The 12,957-nt window shown below is 62.5% G+C and overlaps 2 protein-coding genes across 19 annotated transcripts in view; one reads left to right on the forward strand and one right to left on the reverse strand.

Annotated features, from left to right (window-relative positions):
• PKD1 (polycystin 1, transient receptor potential channel interacting) overlaps nucleotides 1–1,589 on the forward strand; it is a 46,390-nt gene extending 44,801 nt beyond the window's left edge. For both annotated transcript variants that reach the window (XM_044746641.2, XM_070485209.1), the window contains one exon: nucleotides 52–1,589. In XM_044746641.2, the coding sequence (XP_044602576.2) occupies nucleotides 52–525 (474 nt within the window). In that variant the 3' untranslated portion in view covers nucleotides 526–1,589. The remainder of the gene's footprint in view (nucleotides 1–51) is intronic.
• Nucleotides 1,583–12,957, reverse strand: part of TSC2 (TSC complex subunit 2) — a 38,905-nt gene continuing 27,530 nt past the window's right edge. For 3 of the 17 annotated variants that reach the window (XM_070485216.1, XM_070485212.1, XM_070485229.1), the window contains 16 exons: nucleotides 12,102–12,266; nucleotides 11,672–11,824; nucleotides 11,419–11,531; nucleotides 10,671–10,886; nucleotides 9,070–9,273; nucleotides 8,292–8,360; nucleotides 6,866–6,996; nucleotides 5,886–6,385; nucleotides 5,552–5,627; nucleotides 5,209–5,295; nucleotides 4,134–4,320; nucleotides 3,625–3,764; nucleotides 2,397–2,475; nucleotides 2,236–2,327; nucleotides 2,047–2,145; nucleotides 1,583–1,923 (listed from right to left, as the gene is read on the reverse strand). In XM_070485216.1, coding sequence (XP_070341317.1) covers nucleotides 1,753–1,923; nucleotides 2,047–2,145; nucleotides 2,236–2,327; nucleotides 2,397–2,475; nucleotides 3,625–3,764; nucleotides 4,134–4,320; nucleotides 5,209–5,295; nucleotides 5,552–5,627; nucleotides 5,886–6,385; nucleotides 6,866–6,996; nucleotides 8,292–8,360; nucleotides 9,070–9,273; nucleotides 10,671–10,886; nucleotides 11,419–11,531; nucleotides 11,672–11,824; nucleotides 12,102–12,266 — 2,482 coding nt within the window. In that variant the 3' untranslated portion in view covers nucleotides 1,583–1,752. The remainder of the gene's footprint in view (nucleotides 1,924–2,046; nucleotides 2,146–2,235; nucleotides 2,328–2,396; nucleotides 2,476–3,624; nucleotides 3,765–4,133; nucleotides 4,321–5,208; nucleotides 5,296–5,551; nucleotides 5,628–5,885; nucleotides 6,386–6,865; nucleotides 6,997–8,291; nucleotides 8,361–9,069; nucleotides 9,274–10,670; nucleotides 10,887–11,418; nucleotides 11,532–11,671; nucleotides 11,825–12,101; nucleotides 12,267–12,957) is intronic. The other 14 variants (XM_070485227.1, XM_070485223.1, XM_070485217.1 and 11 more) reach the window with 9 other exon arrangements.

Here is a 12,957-nt window from a genome sequence, read left to right on the forward strand (position 1 = left end):
AGGTGAGCCCAGGGTGCAGCCGGACTGACTGAGCCCCTGTGCCGCCCCCAGTTCCGCCACAAAGTCCGCTTTGAAGGGATGGAGCCACTGCCCTCCCGCTCATCCAGGGGCTCCAAGTCGACCCCGGACGTGCCCCCACCCAGCGGTGGCTCCGATGCCTCACGCCCCTCCACCTCTTCCAGCCAGCTGGATGGGCTAAGCGTGGGCCTGGGTCGATTGGGGCCCCGAGGGGAGCCGGAGCCCGAGCCCTCCCGCCTCCATGCTGTGTTCGAGGCCCTGCTTGCCCAGTTTGACCGACTCAACCAGGCCACAGAGGATGTCTACCAGCTGGAGCGGCGGCTGCAGAGCTTGCAGGGCCGCAGGAGCGGTGGGCCCCTAGCCTCGCTGCCTCCTGGCCCCTCCCCAGTCCTGCAGCCACCCCTGCCCAGCCGCCTTGCCCGGGCCAGTCGAGGCATTGGCTTGGCTACAGGTCCTAACAGGGCATCCCTGCGGGCCAAAAACAAGGTCCACCCCAGCATCCCTTAGCTCCAGGGGACCTGGGCTCATGCCCCTTCTCTGGGGCGGGCCTGTGGCTTTACTCTGGCCCCTTGGAGCTGGAGCAGACACCGCTCAGTATTACCTTCTGCTGCTCTCAAGGTCTCAGGCCGGGCAGAGCAGCTGCACGCAGGTCCCCCAGAGATGGGCAGCACTTGTCTGTGTCTCTCTGTGGGCTTCAGCACTTTAAAGAGGCCACGAGGCCAGCCAGGACCCAGGATCCCCTCCCTGGCTCCCTGGGGAGGACACAGCAGTATTGGACTGAGTGCCCAGCCTCTGAGATGCTAATTTATTTCCCGAGTCCTCAGGTACAGCGGGCTGTGCCCGGCCCCACCTCCTGGGCAGACATCTCTCTCTTGCTAAGGATCCAAGCTACAGGGAGGGACCTGCACCTCCCATTATTCTGCCCCTAAATTATTACCTCTCCTGTCCCCTGCTGAGTGCACTCGCCTCCAGCTGCCATCTGTGTGTCTACCGTCAGTAATTTATACGGGGTTCAGATGTATCTATTTTTGTACGTCGCTTTTTCACCAGGGCTGAGGGGCCTGGTGGCTGAAGTGGCCCCATGCCCGCGCCAAGGGGGAACTGGGGCTGCAGAGCTGGCCTCCCTCCCCAGACGCCTGCCTGCAGGCTGCCTCTCAGATCCGAGTCCAGGTTTGGGCTGGGGCTGGGCTGGGAGGGCTGAAGGGGCACAGCGCCCGCAGGCACTTCTGTCACCACCATGGCCTTGTTCTCCTGCTTCACCCAAGGCTAGGCCTCGAGAAGGAGCCCGGGCCTGCTGGCATCAGGTCTGGGTGAGGAGCAGGACTAGTGTGTGGCAGAGGACCCCAGGGTGGTTAGGGGGAAGACCCCTCCCCAGGAGCTGGCTCCCAGGGCTGGGGCAGTGAGTGTGACCGTGTACATGAGAACACGTGTGTGAGGCTTTCCCGAAGGGCAAGGCCCTGACCACAGCCCGGCAGGCCCCCAGCCCACGTGTATGGGCATGGCCGAAGCTACAGCCTTCATCCCTCCCCACCCCCACCAGACGAAGTCAAATAAACGAGTTGGCTGACTGCTCCCTGTGTCTGTGTCCGAGGGCCGTGGGCACAGCAGCAGGCTTGGGCTGCACCACCACTTTATTTGAACAAATAAATACTGTTTGGCACCTTGTGGGGGCCAGGGAGGGTTTGACAGCCACAGGGAGCCCCAACAGGACCTGGTGCTGTTCCAGGCACAGCCTCACACAAACTCTGTGAAGTCGTCCACGGAAGAGATGAGGCGCTTCCGCTGGCCCGTCTCATAGGTGGGCATGGGCTCGGCTGGAGCCTGTGCTGGGGCTTTGGCGTGGCCCGGAGGGTGCGTCTGCATCAGGGGCAGGCTGGAGTTCGAGTACTGGGCTTCCTCCCGGATCTGAGGGAGGGGGCAATTTCAACAGCATGCTCTCCCCGAGCTGGATGCCACACCTACCCTGGTTGGCCATCACATCTCTGAAGGAGCCCCCCTTGTGCCCAGTGTGCCCATGGCCCATCCTACCCGGTGGCGGAGCCGCTTGATGTGGCGGAGCCTGGCAATCCACTTGGAGGGATAGATGTCAGTGGGGTTGGAGCGGCTGTGGTGTACCTGCGAGGCCATCTGGGCAGGGAGGACAGAGTGGTAAGCCCTCCAGGGATGGCCCCTGTGGGCCTCTGTCCTCCCCCCACCCCCCATGTTGCCTCTGCTCACATTTGCATGCAGGGCCATCTGGCGGGCCACAAAAGGGAGGTTGCGGTCAGACACGATCTTGGCCACGCTGGTGTCCACAAGGCCCTCCATGTCTGGGGAGACACAGCGCTCACACAGGGCTCAGGGCCCTGCGGGCCTCCCCACCCAGCCCTGGGCCTCACCTTTCCTGCACTGCAGCGACACCAGGTTGCACTCGTAGTCCAGGGGGGTGATAATCACATGGACAAAGTTGAACTGGCCCTGCATGGACAAAAGCAGGGGTCAGCCTGGCACCAACGGTCACTTTCTGCCACTTGCTCACTTCGGAGGACAGTGGGCTCAGCGGTGGGAGCCACTCGCTAACTCAACAAGCAGCCTACACTCTGCATGGTTATGCACTCACACTTCCTGCTCATCCAGCCCCGGGATCAGCTGCCACTGCGTCTGCCTGCAACCACCAGTTCCTAAACCTAACCTGCACCTGGATCCCAACACCTGAATCTGCCGAAGTTTAAGTTCATAGTCAGGACCCCAAATAGGCACACAGCCCCACAGACCCCTCACGCTGCCCAGGGTTCCTGTTGCCACCCAGCTGACACCACCTCTGCGTCAACTGAGAGCAGCATGTGGAGCTCCAGGTTCCCAGCCCGCAGCTCTGCCCTCCATGCGCTGACCTCTCTCCAGCCCACACGTCCGCGTCCGAGTTCACCCCACCGTGACAGCACGTGAGCACCCACACCTCAGGCCGCCCCGGTTTCCTCCTGGTGGACTGTCCACGTGCACCCCCCAGCCTCCCGCAGGCACCCCTGCTCACTGCGATCCTCTGCCAGCCTGGGGGTCTGTTCAGTGACCTCCTCCGAGGCCTCCTATCATGTTTACAATAAACCAAACACCTCTCGCACCGGCACCTCAGCTCCCGAGCTGCGCTGAGCTCCCGCCCTGCCTGGCCTCAGCTATCTTCCCACCACCACCCATGACAGTGCCTGGACTGGGCTGGCCTCCTTCCCATGGGACCTCCAGCCCCAGCGTCCTCGTCTAGACATGGTCACCCAAACCGCTGTGCGATAGGATATGAGGGAGGGAGCGGGAGGAGGCTCGGAGACACCAGGAGCAGACACGAGGCACCTACTACACGGCCTGCTAAGCGCACACGCAGAGTAAGCCAGTCATTTCTCACCAAGACCACGGTGCAGGTGGGGCTGTCATCGTCCTTGTTGCAGAGGAGGGGACAGGCTCGGGGGGGACACTGGAGTGGGTCAGCACTCCCGCTGGTCACCACACACCCTGATGACACTTGCTGCCTCCACTCAACATGCACAAGTGGGTGCTTCCCCAGAGAGACGCGACCTCCAGCCAAGGGCCTGGGAGGCCCAGACCCACAGCTGCCCACCCTGAGAGCCCCTTGCTCACTTTGATGGTGCCCAGCTTGAAGTCCTCGCCAGAGTCGTTGTAGACAATGGACACGAAATCATTGCCCAGGTGGCGCTTCTTGTCGCAACGGTGCTTGTCCACGTCCTTGGTGGGCATCAGGGTGGCGATGTGGAAGACGGCTGCAAGGCAGAGCAGGGCCACGCTGAGCAGGGCTGGGCACGGCCCAGGAGGGGTGCTAGCAAGGGCGTCTCGGGCAGCGTCTGTGGAGCCGAGGTCAGGTGGCAGCGGGCAAGACCCCCTGAGCCTCCGGTCAGGAGCACCTCTTGGTTTCCCCAGAGGCTCAAGGGCCTGCAGGAGCCGTGTCCTCTGGCCCCCAGCCGACGGCACTTGGCTCCTCTGAGGGCACAGCTTCCGGAAGCAGAGCTGCCCACTCAACCACAACCTCAATGCCCAGGCTGGTGAACTCAGGCCGTTGGACACCTCTGCTGCTCCCCCAGGGGTGGGCCAATAGGAATGGGGGAGGGCACGTGCCACGAGAAGACCTGCACCTTGCATGATGTCGTCGTGCCAGCAGTAGGTGAACTGGCCATCCTCGCCACACACATCCAGGCCGCCCAGGTACACCTTATCTGGCTGGCAGTCCTTGAGCTCGATGAGCTTGCCCAGGCCTGTCAGGAACTCCGTGTACCTGTAGGAGCCGTGCTCATTGGACAGGATGGCGAGCTCACTGGTGCTCTGTGGGGGAGAGGAGGAGCATGGTGGCATCTACTCCCAGGCTGCCACCCCCTAGCCACACCCTGCCCCTCCTCAGGCACTGTTCTTCAAGGCCCCGAGGGCCACACTTCTGCCACCCACCCCGACTCAGCACAAGGCGCCTCCATCCCAGCAGCTGCCCAGGTGTGTCATCCTTGACCTCCCCTCTCTCTCGCTCTTAGTCCACCAGCACATTTGGTCAGCTCCATCTTCAGAATGCACCCAGAACCCTAGCATTCCTCAGCACCGAACCCCCTCTCCTCAATCCTGCTCCTCTCTCACTGGGACCATCCCCGCCCAACTTCCACCACTTCACACAGCAGCCCTCCCACCTCACTGGGAATGAAAGCGCAGTCTTCCAGCGGCCTCTGTCCACAATCAGCACCGCCCCCCATTATTTCCCCGCCCCCGCCTCTTATCCCCTGCCCAGTGTTCTCTGCGCTGCCCTTGAGCACATGTGTGCCCCACCCCAGGGCCTCTGCATCTACTGTTCCTGCATAGGACGCTCCCCCACACACCTGCACGCACACTCATCCCCCTCACTGCCTTCACATCGCTGCTCGGTGTCACGTCCCTTGGATCACCGATGTGAACAGTACCCTGCTCACACCTGCACAATCTCGCTGGACCTGCCACTTTCACCATGGTCCTCAGCACTCTCTGGTAAACCATGTGCTCACACACTGATCTGTCTTTCTCTTTCCCATGTCCCTGGCACAGAGCTCAATGAGCACTTGATGCTCCAGTAGCTCCTGCAGCGGTTGAGCTCTGTGGAGGATGAGGGCCCAGGCCCCAACCCCCGCCCCAGGCAAGGAGGCCACCCAGCTCTGCTCCACCGCCAGGTGGCCCCTGCCAGCCCGGTAGCCTCACCTGGCCTTCTCCCACGTACAGGACGGCAATCTTGTGTGTGTCGTAGGATGGGATCTGGTCAAGGAGCTGCACCGATCGCTCGAAGGACTGTGGCCACAGAGCGCTCTGAGCCCAGGGTGGAGGCTGTCCTCTGCCACCAGCCCTGCCCAACCAGTCCCCACCAGACGCCTGTCGGGGGAGGGCTCTCCTTTCCCCGGTAGACTACGCAGGCTGCCACCAGGAGCTGAGGCTGGAGCCCTCTGCAAGCCTGGGCTACAGCCACTACTGCCCAGAGCCAGGGCATCCCGCTGTGCCCACCCCCCAAGCTCCAGGGGGCTCCTGCAGGGGAGAGAAGGCATGCTACCTCGTTAGGCAAAAGGATTGGCTTGTTGGACTCGTCGCCGAAGAAAGGCGAATGGTAGAGCTGCAGGAACACGAAGCTGCAGAAGGAGAGAGGATGAGGGCTGGGCTTGGAGCCATAGGCCCCAGCTCAGGGAAATGGCCAGTGTGGTCACAGCCCACGTGGGGAGAAGCAGGGCCTTAGACCCTCCCTGAAGGAAGTGCCCCCTCCTATGGCCCCGAAGAGCCACAGGGCAGAGGACACATGGACGTGCACTCCAGCCTGCTCTGCCCAGATGGCTAAGGTGCCATGTCCCCGCGCGGAGCATCCAGCTCTAGCCCGGGAGGGCAAGGCTCACCTGGGGTTGATGCCCGGCACCTTCTCAGTATTAGAGGCCCCAGCTCTGCTCTTGAAGGCTTCCCTCTCCACCCTCTTGCCCCTGCGTGAAGGGGCTGAATCAGAGATGGTGTAGCCTCGGGGCCGCAGGCCACTGGGGGAGCGGGGGCAGCTGGAAGGCAAGGGACTCTCGGGCTGAGCAGGGCTCTGGCCCTGGCTCTCTTCGCCTGGGACTGACCAGGCAGCGCCTTCCCCATCCAGGATCCCAGACTGTGACCGGGCCTTGACCTCGGGGCTCAGCCGGCCAACGTCAGCCTTGTCCCCAGGGTCCCCAAGGATGTCCTGCAGGGTCTGCAGTTCAGGTGAGGAGCTGGACTTGCTTAGGGGCTGTGAGGGCTGGAAGGAGAGGTCCACAGAGGGCCGGGCTCCCTCAGAGGAGACGGCCCGCTCGATGGGGATCCCCCCAACAGCCAACTCCTCTCCACGGAATGACTTCTCCTCCTGGCTGGAGGTTGAAGACGACTGGAAAGAACGTATCCAAAAAGAACCTTCATGAGGAGGTGCCACTGAGCCCAGCTGGGTTTACCTGGAGGTGATGAGGCCCCACCTGTCCTCCAGCCCAGGGCCAGAGAGCCACCCAACACCAAGCGGACGACCCCGTCTCGCTCAGGACAGCACCCGCCTGTGCCCCACTCTGAGCAGAGGAGCCAAGCGCCCCAGAAACCAGAGGATGCCAGAGCTGGGGAGCTACCCTAGAGGGATCACTGGGAAACCCCAGAACGTCTGCGCAAGAAGGACTTGGAAGAACATCCAGCCATTTTTCAGATGAAAATAGGGAGCAAAAGACTTGCCCAAGTTCAGAACAAGCCAGCACTGTTCCACAAAGCCTGCCCCTCTGCCTGACTCAGCCCTTCCCTCTCGTCCAGCCGCACCCCTCCTCCCCCTACCAGTGGCAGCACCCACAGGGCCCCTCGGGCTGGCTCTCGCTCTTGCTGCACTCACCCTGCTGTAAGCTTCAGTGCGCGGACAGCGCCTGTCTGTGCCGAGTGTTGCCTCGAAGTCCTCTAAGTCGGGGGGTTCCACTGGCACATTAGCCTCGCCTGGACTTCCCTCCTCCAGAACCACCGCAGAGTCTGGGAGGACAGACGGGGCTGCTGGGTGATGGCCCGGCCTCCGGGAGCTCACATGACCTCAGAGGCACCGGCCTCTCCCCCAGGAGAGGGAGCGGCGGCTCCCCACAGAGCCTCCCCTAAGGCTCTCCTAGCCTGTGGCTCTAAGCCGCCCCACCTGCCGGGCCCACTGGAGGAGGGGGCTCTGGGGGCCCGGGTGTGAGCCCTGACACAGTGGTTCCTACACGGGCTCCCGGAGGTTGGGACGAGGGGGCATCTGGCTCCTCTAATCCCCACCCGCCCATCCCAGTGTCCACAGAAGCCACCTCTGCTCCTCCAGCAAGGTAGCTAAGCAAGGGCAAGACAGACCCCGGTGAGAAAGGAGCCCCTGCCTGACACCGGGCCTCCGTTCAGGGGGAGGACCATGCCCAGACCAGCCCCCGATGACGGGGACAGAGGCCAGAGTTCCTCCCTGACTGGACCCGAGGAAGACTGACGTGGGAGAAGTCCCTGTGTGCAAACACGGACTTGGGAGCCTGTTCTGGAAAGTGGAGGCTCGCCTTCTGAGTCTAAGCCATACCCAGAGCCGGGCACACTAAGGAGAGGGCACAACACCCCAAAGCAGCATTTCCTGCGCCAGCATCGGGGCGGGGGTGAGAAGAAGCAACCGAGGGTTAGCGCAGCCCGCGGTTGCCCTGCACGCAGCCCCTGCACACGTGTAGTCTGTTAGCTGCCCGCCAGAACCCGTCTGCATACTGCCCTTTCCTAACTGGCTGCTGCCCACACGCAGGCACCGAGGCGGGCCGCAGTGCCACGCAGGTCAAACTCTCCCTGCCAGGGCCTGAGGGCAGCAGGCCAGAGGCTGGTCTGCAGGGCCCTCGGCCAGCCCATAATGAAAGGCAGACGCAGCTCAATGTGAGGGTTCACAAAGCCAATGAGACCATCAGAGGCCAGGGCAAAATCAGCGTGGCTGAGCCCCAGGGCCAGACTTGTCCCCCAAGAGTTGTCCCCCATGGGCATCCGCAGCTCAGCTGCCTGATGTCACCTCCTCAGGCCTGGACAAGGGGCTGGGAGGGCCCGTCTGGCTTGGGAACAGAACTCAGCCACAAAGGCGCGAGGCAGAGGGGTTCCTGCCAGCAAAGCAAAGGCATTCTGCACAGACGTCCTCATGCGAGTCGGGGCCCTGCTCCCGGAGGGCGATGAGAGGCTCAGCCGGGCTCATGGAGGGATGAGCGGATGAGGGCGATGAGAACAGCATCTATGATGCAGAGCGGTGCTCTGCGGCAAACACTGCTTTCCTTACAGAGACGGATGAATACCTGCCCAGGAAATGCTCCTGTGCAGCTTTCCTTGGCAACTGGACTGGTACAGGGAGAAGAAAGAGGCCACTGCAGGGAAACCGTGAGCGGCCAGTCAGCAGAAGGAGAGACTACGGACAGGTCGAGCAGAGAGGACAGCACCGCTAGTCCTGCACAGACCCCGAGCCTGGAGAGAGAGAGGGGAGGGCCAGCAGTGGCTGGCCACCGGTGGGGGGCGGGGGGGCGGTCGTGCTGCACGCAGGTTCCGGCTCTCCAACCTGCCTGAGTGGACATCTGGGGAGGGGAGTGCATCCCTCCTCCTCATGAATGGAGGTCCTCAGCCTCTAAGCACCATCTGTGGCCACAGGGACGGCCAGAGAGTGGCCTGGAAGGACAGCGCCAGCCCAGCAGGGCAGAGGCACGAGAACGCGCAGGCAGGCTCAGGCAGTGTGCTTGGCGCATCCAAACCCAAACCCAAGCAGAAGTGTGGCCGCCTCTGGAGTCCCGCGTGCAGACACCTGAGGAGGGCGCAGGGCAGAGGCTTCGCACAGCTCTGCCGCATCTGTCCTGAGTGGGGCCAGCTGAGAGGGGCCTCAAGCCTGCCCCTCCACAGGGACTGCGTCTCCAAAGAAGGGGGTCCTCTGCAGGAGTGGTTCCTGCTCACAAACGTCAGGTCCCGAGCACGGGCGTCCTCCCACAGGCCAGCCTCCTCCCAACGCCCGAGGCTGGCAGTGCCAAGGGGGGGACCCATGCTGCCATCAGACAGTGTGCACCCGGTGGGAGCAGGACCAGTGCTCACCTGTGTTAGACCGTGGGGGTGGGGAAGGCTTGGCTGAGCCAGCTGCTGGCACTGACAGTGACTTGTACAGGGCCGTGTCGCGGCGCTCCTTGAAGCGCTCAGCGGCCATCAGGGCGTTGGAGAGCTCCTGCAGAGGCATGTTGTTGATGTCCGAGGAGAAGGGGCTGAGCGGGTTCTCCAGGCTCATCAGCCAGCTGGTGTTCCCTGGGGAGGGGTGGCAGCACCCCTCAGGCCTCACATCCAATGCATCCACCCAGCCACCCCGTCCCATCCCTCCCTGGGCAGCCCCCTGGGGCACCATCCTCAAAAGTGTGGACCTGGGGCCTGCAAGGCTCCTCACGCTCAACCAGGGTGTGACAGCAAGGAGGGGACCAGGCCCCACACAAGGCACACCCCTGGCCTTGGCCTGATGTTCCCCCACAAGACCCCCAGGCCCCTAGGTCAGGGCACCTGTCCAGCAGTCCCCGGCCTCAGTGATGAGCACAAGGGGCCCTCAGCTCACAGCACTCTGCTGCCCCAGGTCAGCTCCCGCACCCAGGCCAGGCTCGGCCAGGTTTGGGGCCACACTGTGGGCCAGGGAGGCATCTCAAAGCATCAGACTCCTCCTCACAAAGGCACCTGGGCGAAGCACAGCCAGGGAGGCTTCTGGGCTCTGTCCCCCTGCCCACAAGGCCCAGGGCCCATGCTTTGACTCGACCTTCCTCAGTGAGCGTTCTCACATCCTGAGCATCTCACCTTTTCCTGACTGCCTCGTCCTGCCCCACCTGGGCCTTCCTGCCTGGCCTCCTCCTCCCCCTCGCCCTCTCCCTGACAGGAACCAGGAGGACTGGGCTAGAACATGCATGAGGAGCCTCTCCTGCTCCCCTTACGGCCTCACAGCTGGGCACTCGGGCCTCTGTGGGCCCACACCTGGTTCCTCTCCTCTTAGCCCTCTGCTACCACTTGTCCCACAACACCCGAAGTGCCTCTTGGGCCCTGGGCCTTGGCTTAAGTCCTTCCTTTTGCCTGAAATATCCCTGTTATGTGCTGACTTGTGTCCCCCAAGATTCACATGTTGAAGCCCTGGGCCCGGGGACCTCAGAAGGTAACTGTATTTGGAAATAGGGTCTTTAAAGAGGTGATTGAGGTAAAATGAGGTCGTTAGAGTGGCCCTCATCCAGTATGACTGGTGTCTCCACAACAAGTGATTAGGACATAGACGCAAAGGGAACACCATGTGAGAACACAGGGAGGAGATGGCCATATACACGCCAAGGACAGAGGACTCAGAAGGAATCAGCCCTGCCGACACCCTGACCTCAGACCTCCAGCCTCCAGGATGGGGAGGAAACACACACGTGTGCTTTAAACCGCCCGGTTTATGGTGCTTTGTCACAGTGGCCCGAGCACACTAGCACAGCCCCTCTCCCACTCAGCCACCTGCATCTCTCCTGCACCATTCACCTCTGGTGACAAGCTCACAAGGCACCTCCCAAATGCTCCTGTGGCCCACTCTGCTTGCCACTCACTCCTGTGTGTCCAGAGCCCTTATGGGTACCTGTCCCACACTATGTGGTGACAGAAGCCCAGGACAGCTGAATACAGGACCATCCCCTCGGTACCTGTGGGCCTCCGGACCAAGATCTCAGCCCAGCCCTGGGTCAGCAAGGGCACATAGGCTGCCAGGTTCGTCTTCTCCTTCTGCGCTGGGAGCTGGGTGCCAGCTGAGGCCTTCTCAGGCTTGCTGGCTGGTGTGGTCTGTGGGCCCGGGGAAGTGAGGCCGCCTGGGAAGTGGGAGGCTGAAGCATCCAGGGCACCAACGCGAAGGCCATGGCCCCCTGAGAAGGAGAGTAGGAGGGCTGGTGACCACCACCTGCCTAGTGCAAAGCCACCAACATAGACCCCCAGCTGCTCAACCCAGGGCCCAGGTGGCCAAGAAGCCCCAGGCCAAGGCCCAGAGGCAGCTCAGCCCTCCCTGGGCAAGACCCTCTTATGGTGTCGGCCTCGGTGGACCCAGGGCAGCAGGAAGGAGCCCCAGCATCTGCCCCACAGTTGGACCACAGCTCATTCCAGCTGCAGCAGAGAAAAGCTCCAGGAGTGAGCTGGGCTGAAGGCCAGACCTGCTGAGGGCTCGCAGGAAACACTGGCCCTGAGAACCGACCCTCAGAAGCAAGAGGGCCCCATGCCACAGCTGTGCAGAAGGTACACCCCCACCCGCTGTGATGAGGGCTCAGAAAAACAGCACCCCAGTTACTCAGGAACCAGGCCAGGTCTAAATGCATCCGCTTCATCCCTTGGCTCCCAGCGGCCTTCCTGAGCCCAGGGACCCACAGAGGCACCCGTGAGGGAGGGGGCAGGGCAGAGGCTCACCAGACATGGAGCGGACCCGGTCCCGGGCCCCGCGGCACACCTGCTGCCCAGCCTGGGACTCCAGCTTGGCTGGCGCCTCCTTTGTCTGTCTCACGTGCACACTGGGGTCGGAGCTAAGGACAAAAGGGTCCATGTGGAGTGTGACTGAGGTGTCCCATGAGCTCCAGGCCAACATGGCACCTTCCTACGCAGGCCTGGGCTCAGGAAAGCCACTGTGGAGTCCAGGCAGGCAGGGGACGGAAACTGCAGTCACCTTAACTCTGGGCAGCCCTGCAGCTCTCCTGAGTCCAGGCCCAGCAGTGACCGGGTACCAGTCCCCACACTCGTTGTCACGGTGACAAGCTTGTTCCCAACCAGCCAGGTTTTGGTCCTGCCGCCAGCCAGGAGGAACTCTCCCACGGGGGACCTGAAAGCACAGGAGTGTCACCCAACACTGCCTGGTGAGGGCTCTGGACGGACATCTCCACTTCCAAAGGCCCTGACCACGGCATGCGGTGGGCCCATGGCCCGGGTGCAGCAGGAGCCTCAGGGTGCAGAGCCGCAGGCCCAGGGCCGGCCTGCAGGAAGGAGCCCTGCACGCTGCGCCTGCTGCCACCGCTGTGACCAAGTGCAGTCACAGAAAAAGACAAGCTGGGCCCTGTGCCTCCTGCCCTGCCCTGGCGCAGTCCCGGAGACTGGCGCACCTCTTGGGGACCGCTGTGAAGTTGGAGAACACATATCTGGCCATCATGTCCAGACACGTTTCTGTGAGCTCCAAGTGGAGATTTTTCAAGTTGTCATCAGCCTGGGCCATTGAGTTCTCATCTGCAGACCCCAAGCTGGCACTCGTGAGGGATGTCTGGATCCTGCTGGAGGAAGGGAACATGGCGAGGTCAGGGCACCGGGTGGGGCCAAGTCATCTACCACCGAGGGCCAAAGCTCGAGGCATGCATGTGCTGAGAGGGCTGCCCCCAGAAAGACCGCGCCAGGGCGTGTGGCCAGTTGAGCCACAGCTTGGCAAACCAAGTAGACACATCATCCCAGAGAGAGGAGGGGCAGGGGCTCAGGGAGAGACCCAAGCCTGCTTGTCGGAGCAGAGGCTCAGGGGACGAGAGAGAGATGGGATGTCCCCTCACCAAAGCACAGAAAAGTTAGGGGCTGACTTCATGGCAGAACAGTTTAGTCATGCAGAGACAAAGACCATGGGACACACGGACAAAGATTGCATTCTGCCCGCAGGGCCACCTCCCGTCAGGGACAGGGAGGGTTTGTGCGCGGTTCTTCAACCTCACACTCGGGCCCCCCGGCCTCCACACGCACCCCAGTGACCGGGAGGAGGGACTTATGCAGGTTTAATTCTGACACAAATTTAATAGCCCCTTTGCCATCTTTTGCTCATGATAAAGAATGTGCTGGAAAAGAACCGAGAGGGGAGCCTCACTGACCATTCCACTCCCCCAGCCAAATGCCACTCAGCAGAGGCCAGCCCAAGGCTGGCACCCAAGCCAGGCATCGGCGAAGAGGTGGGTCTCCAAGCTGTAGCAAACCGAGGCCTGAAGG

Source organism: Equus asinus, chromosome 14 (genome assembly GCF_041296235.1).
Source record: "Equus asinus isolate D_3611 breed Donkey chromosome 14, EquAss-T2T_v2, whole genome shotgun sequence".
NCBI classification, from domain to species: Eukaryota; Metazoa; Chordata; class Mammalia; order Perissodactyla; family Equidae; genus Equus; species Equus asinus.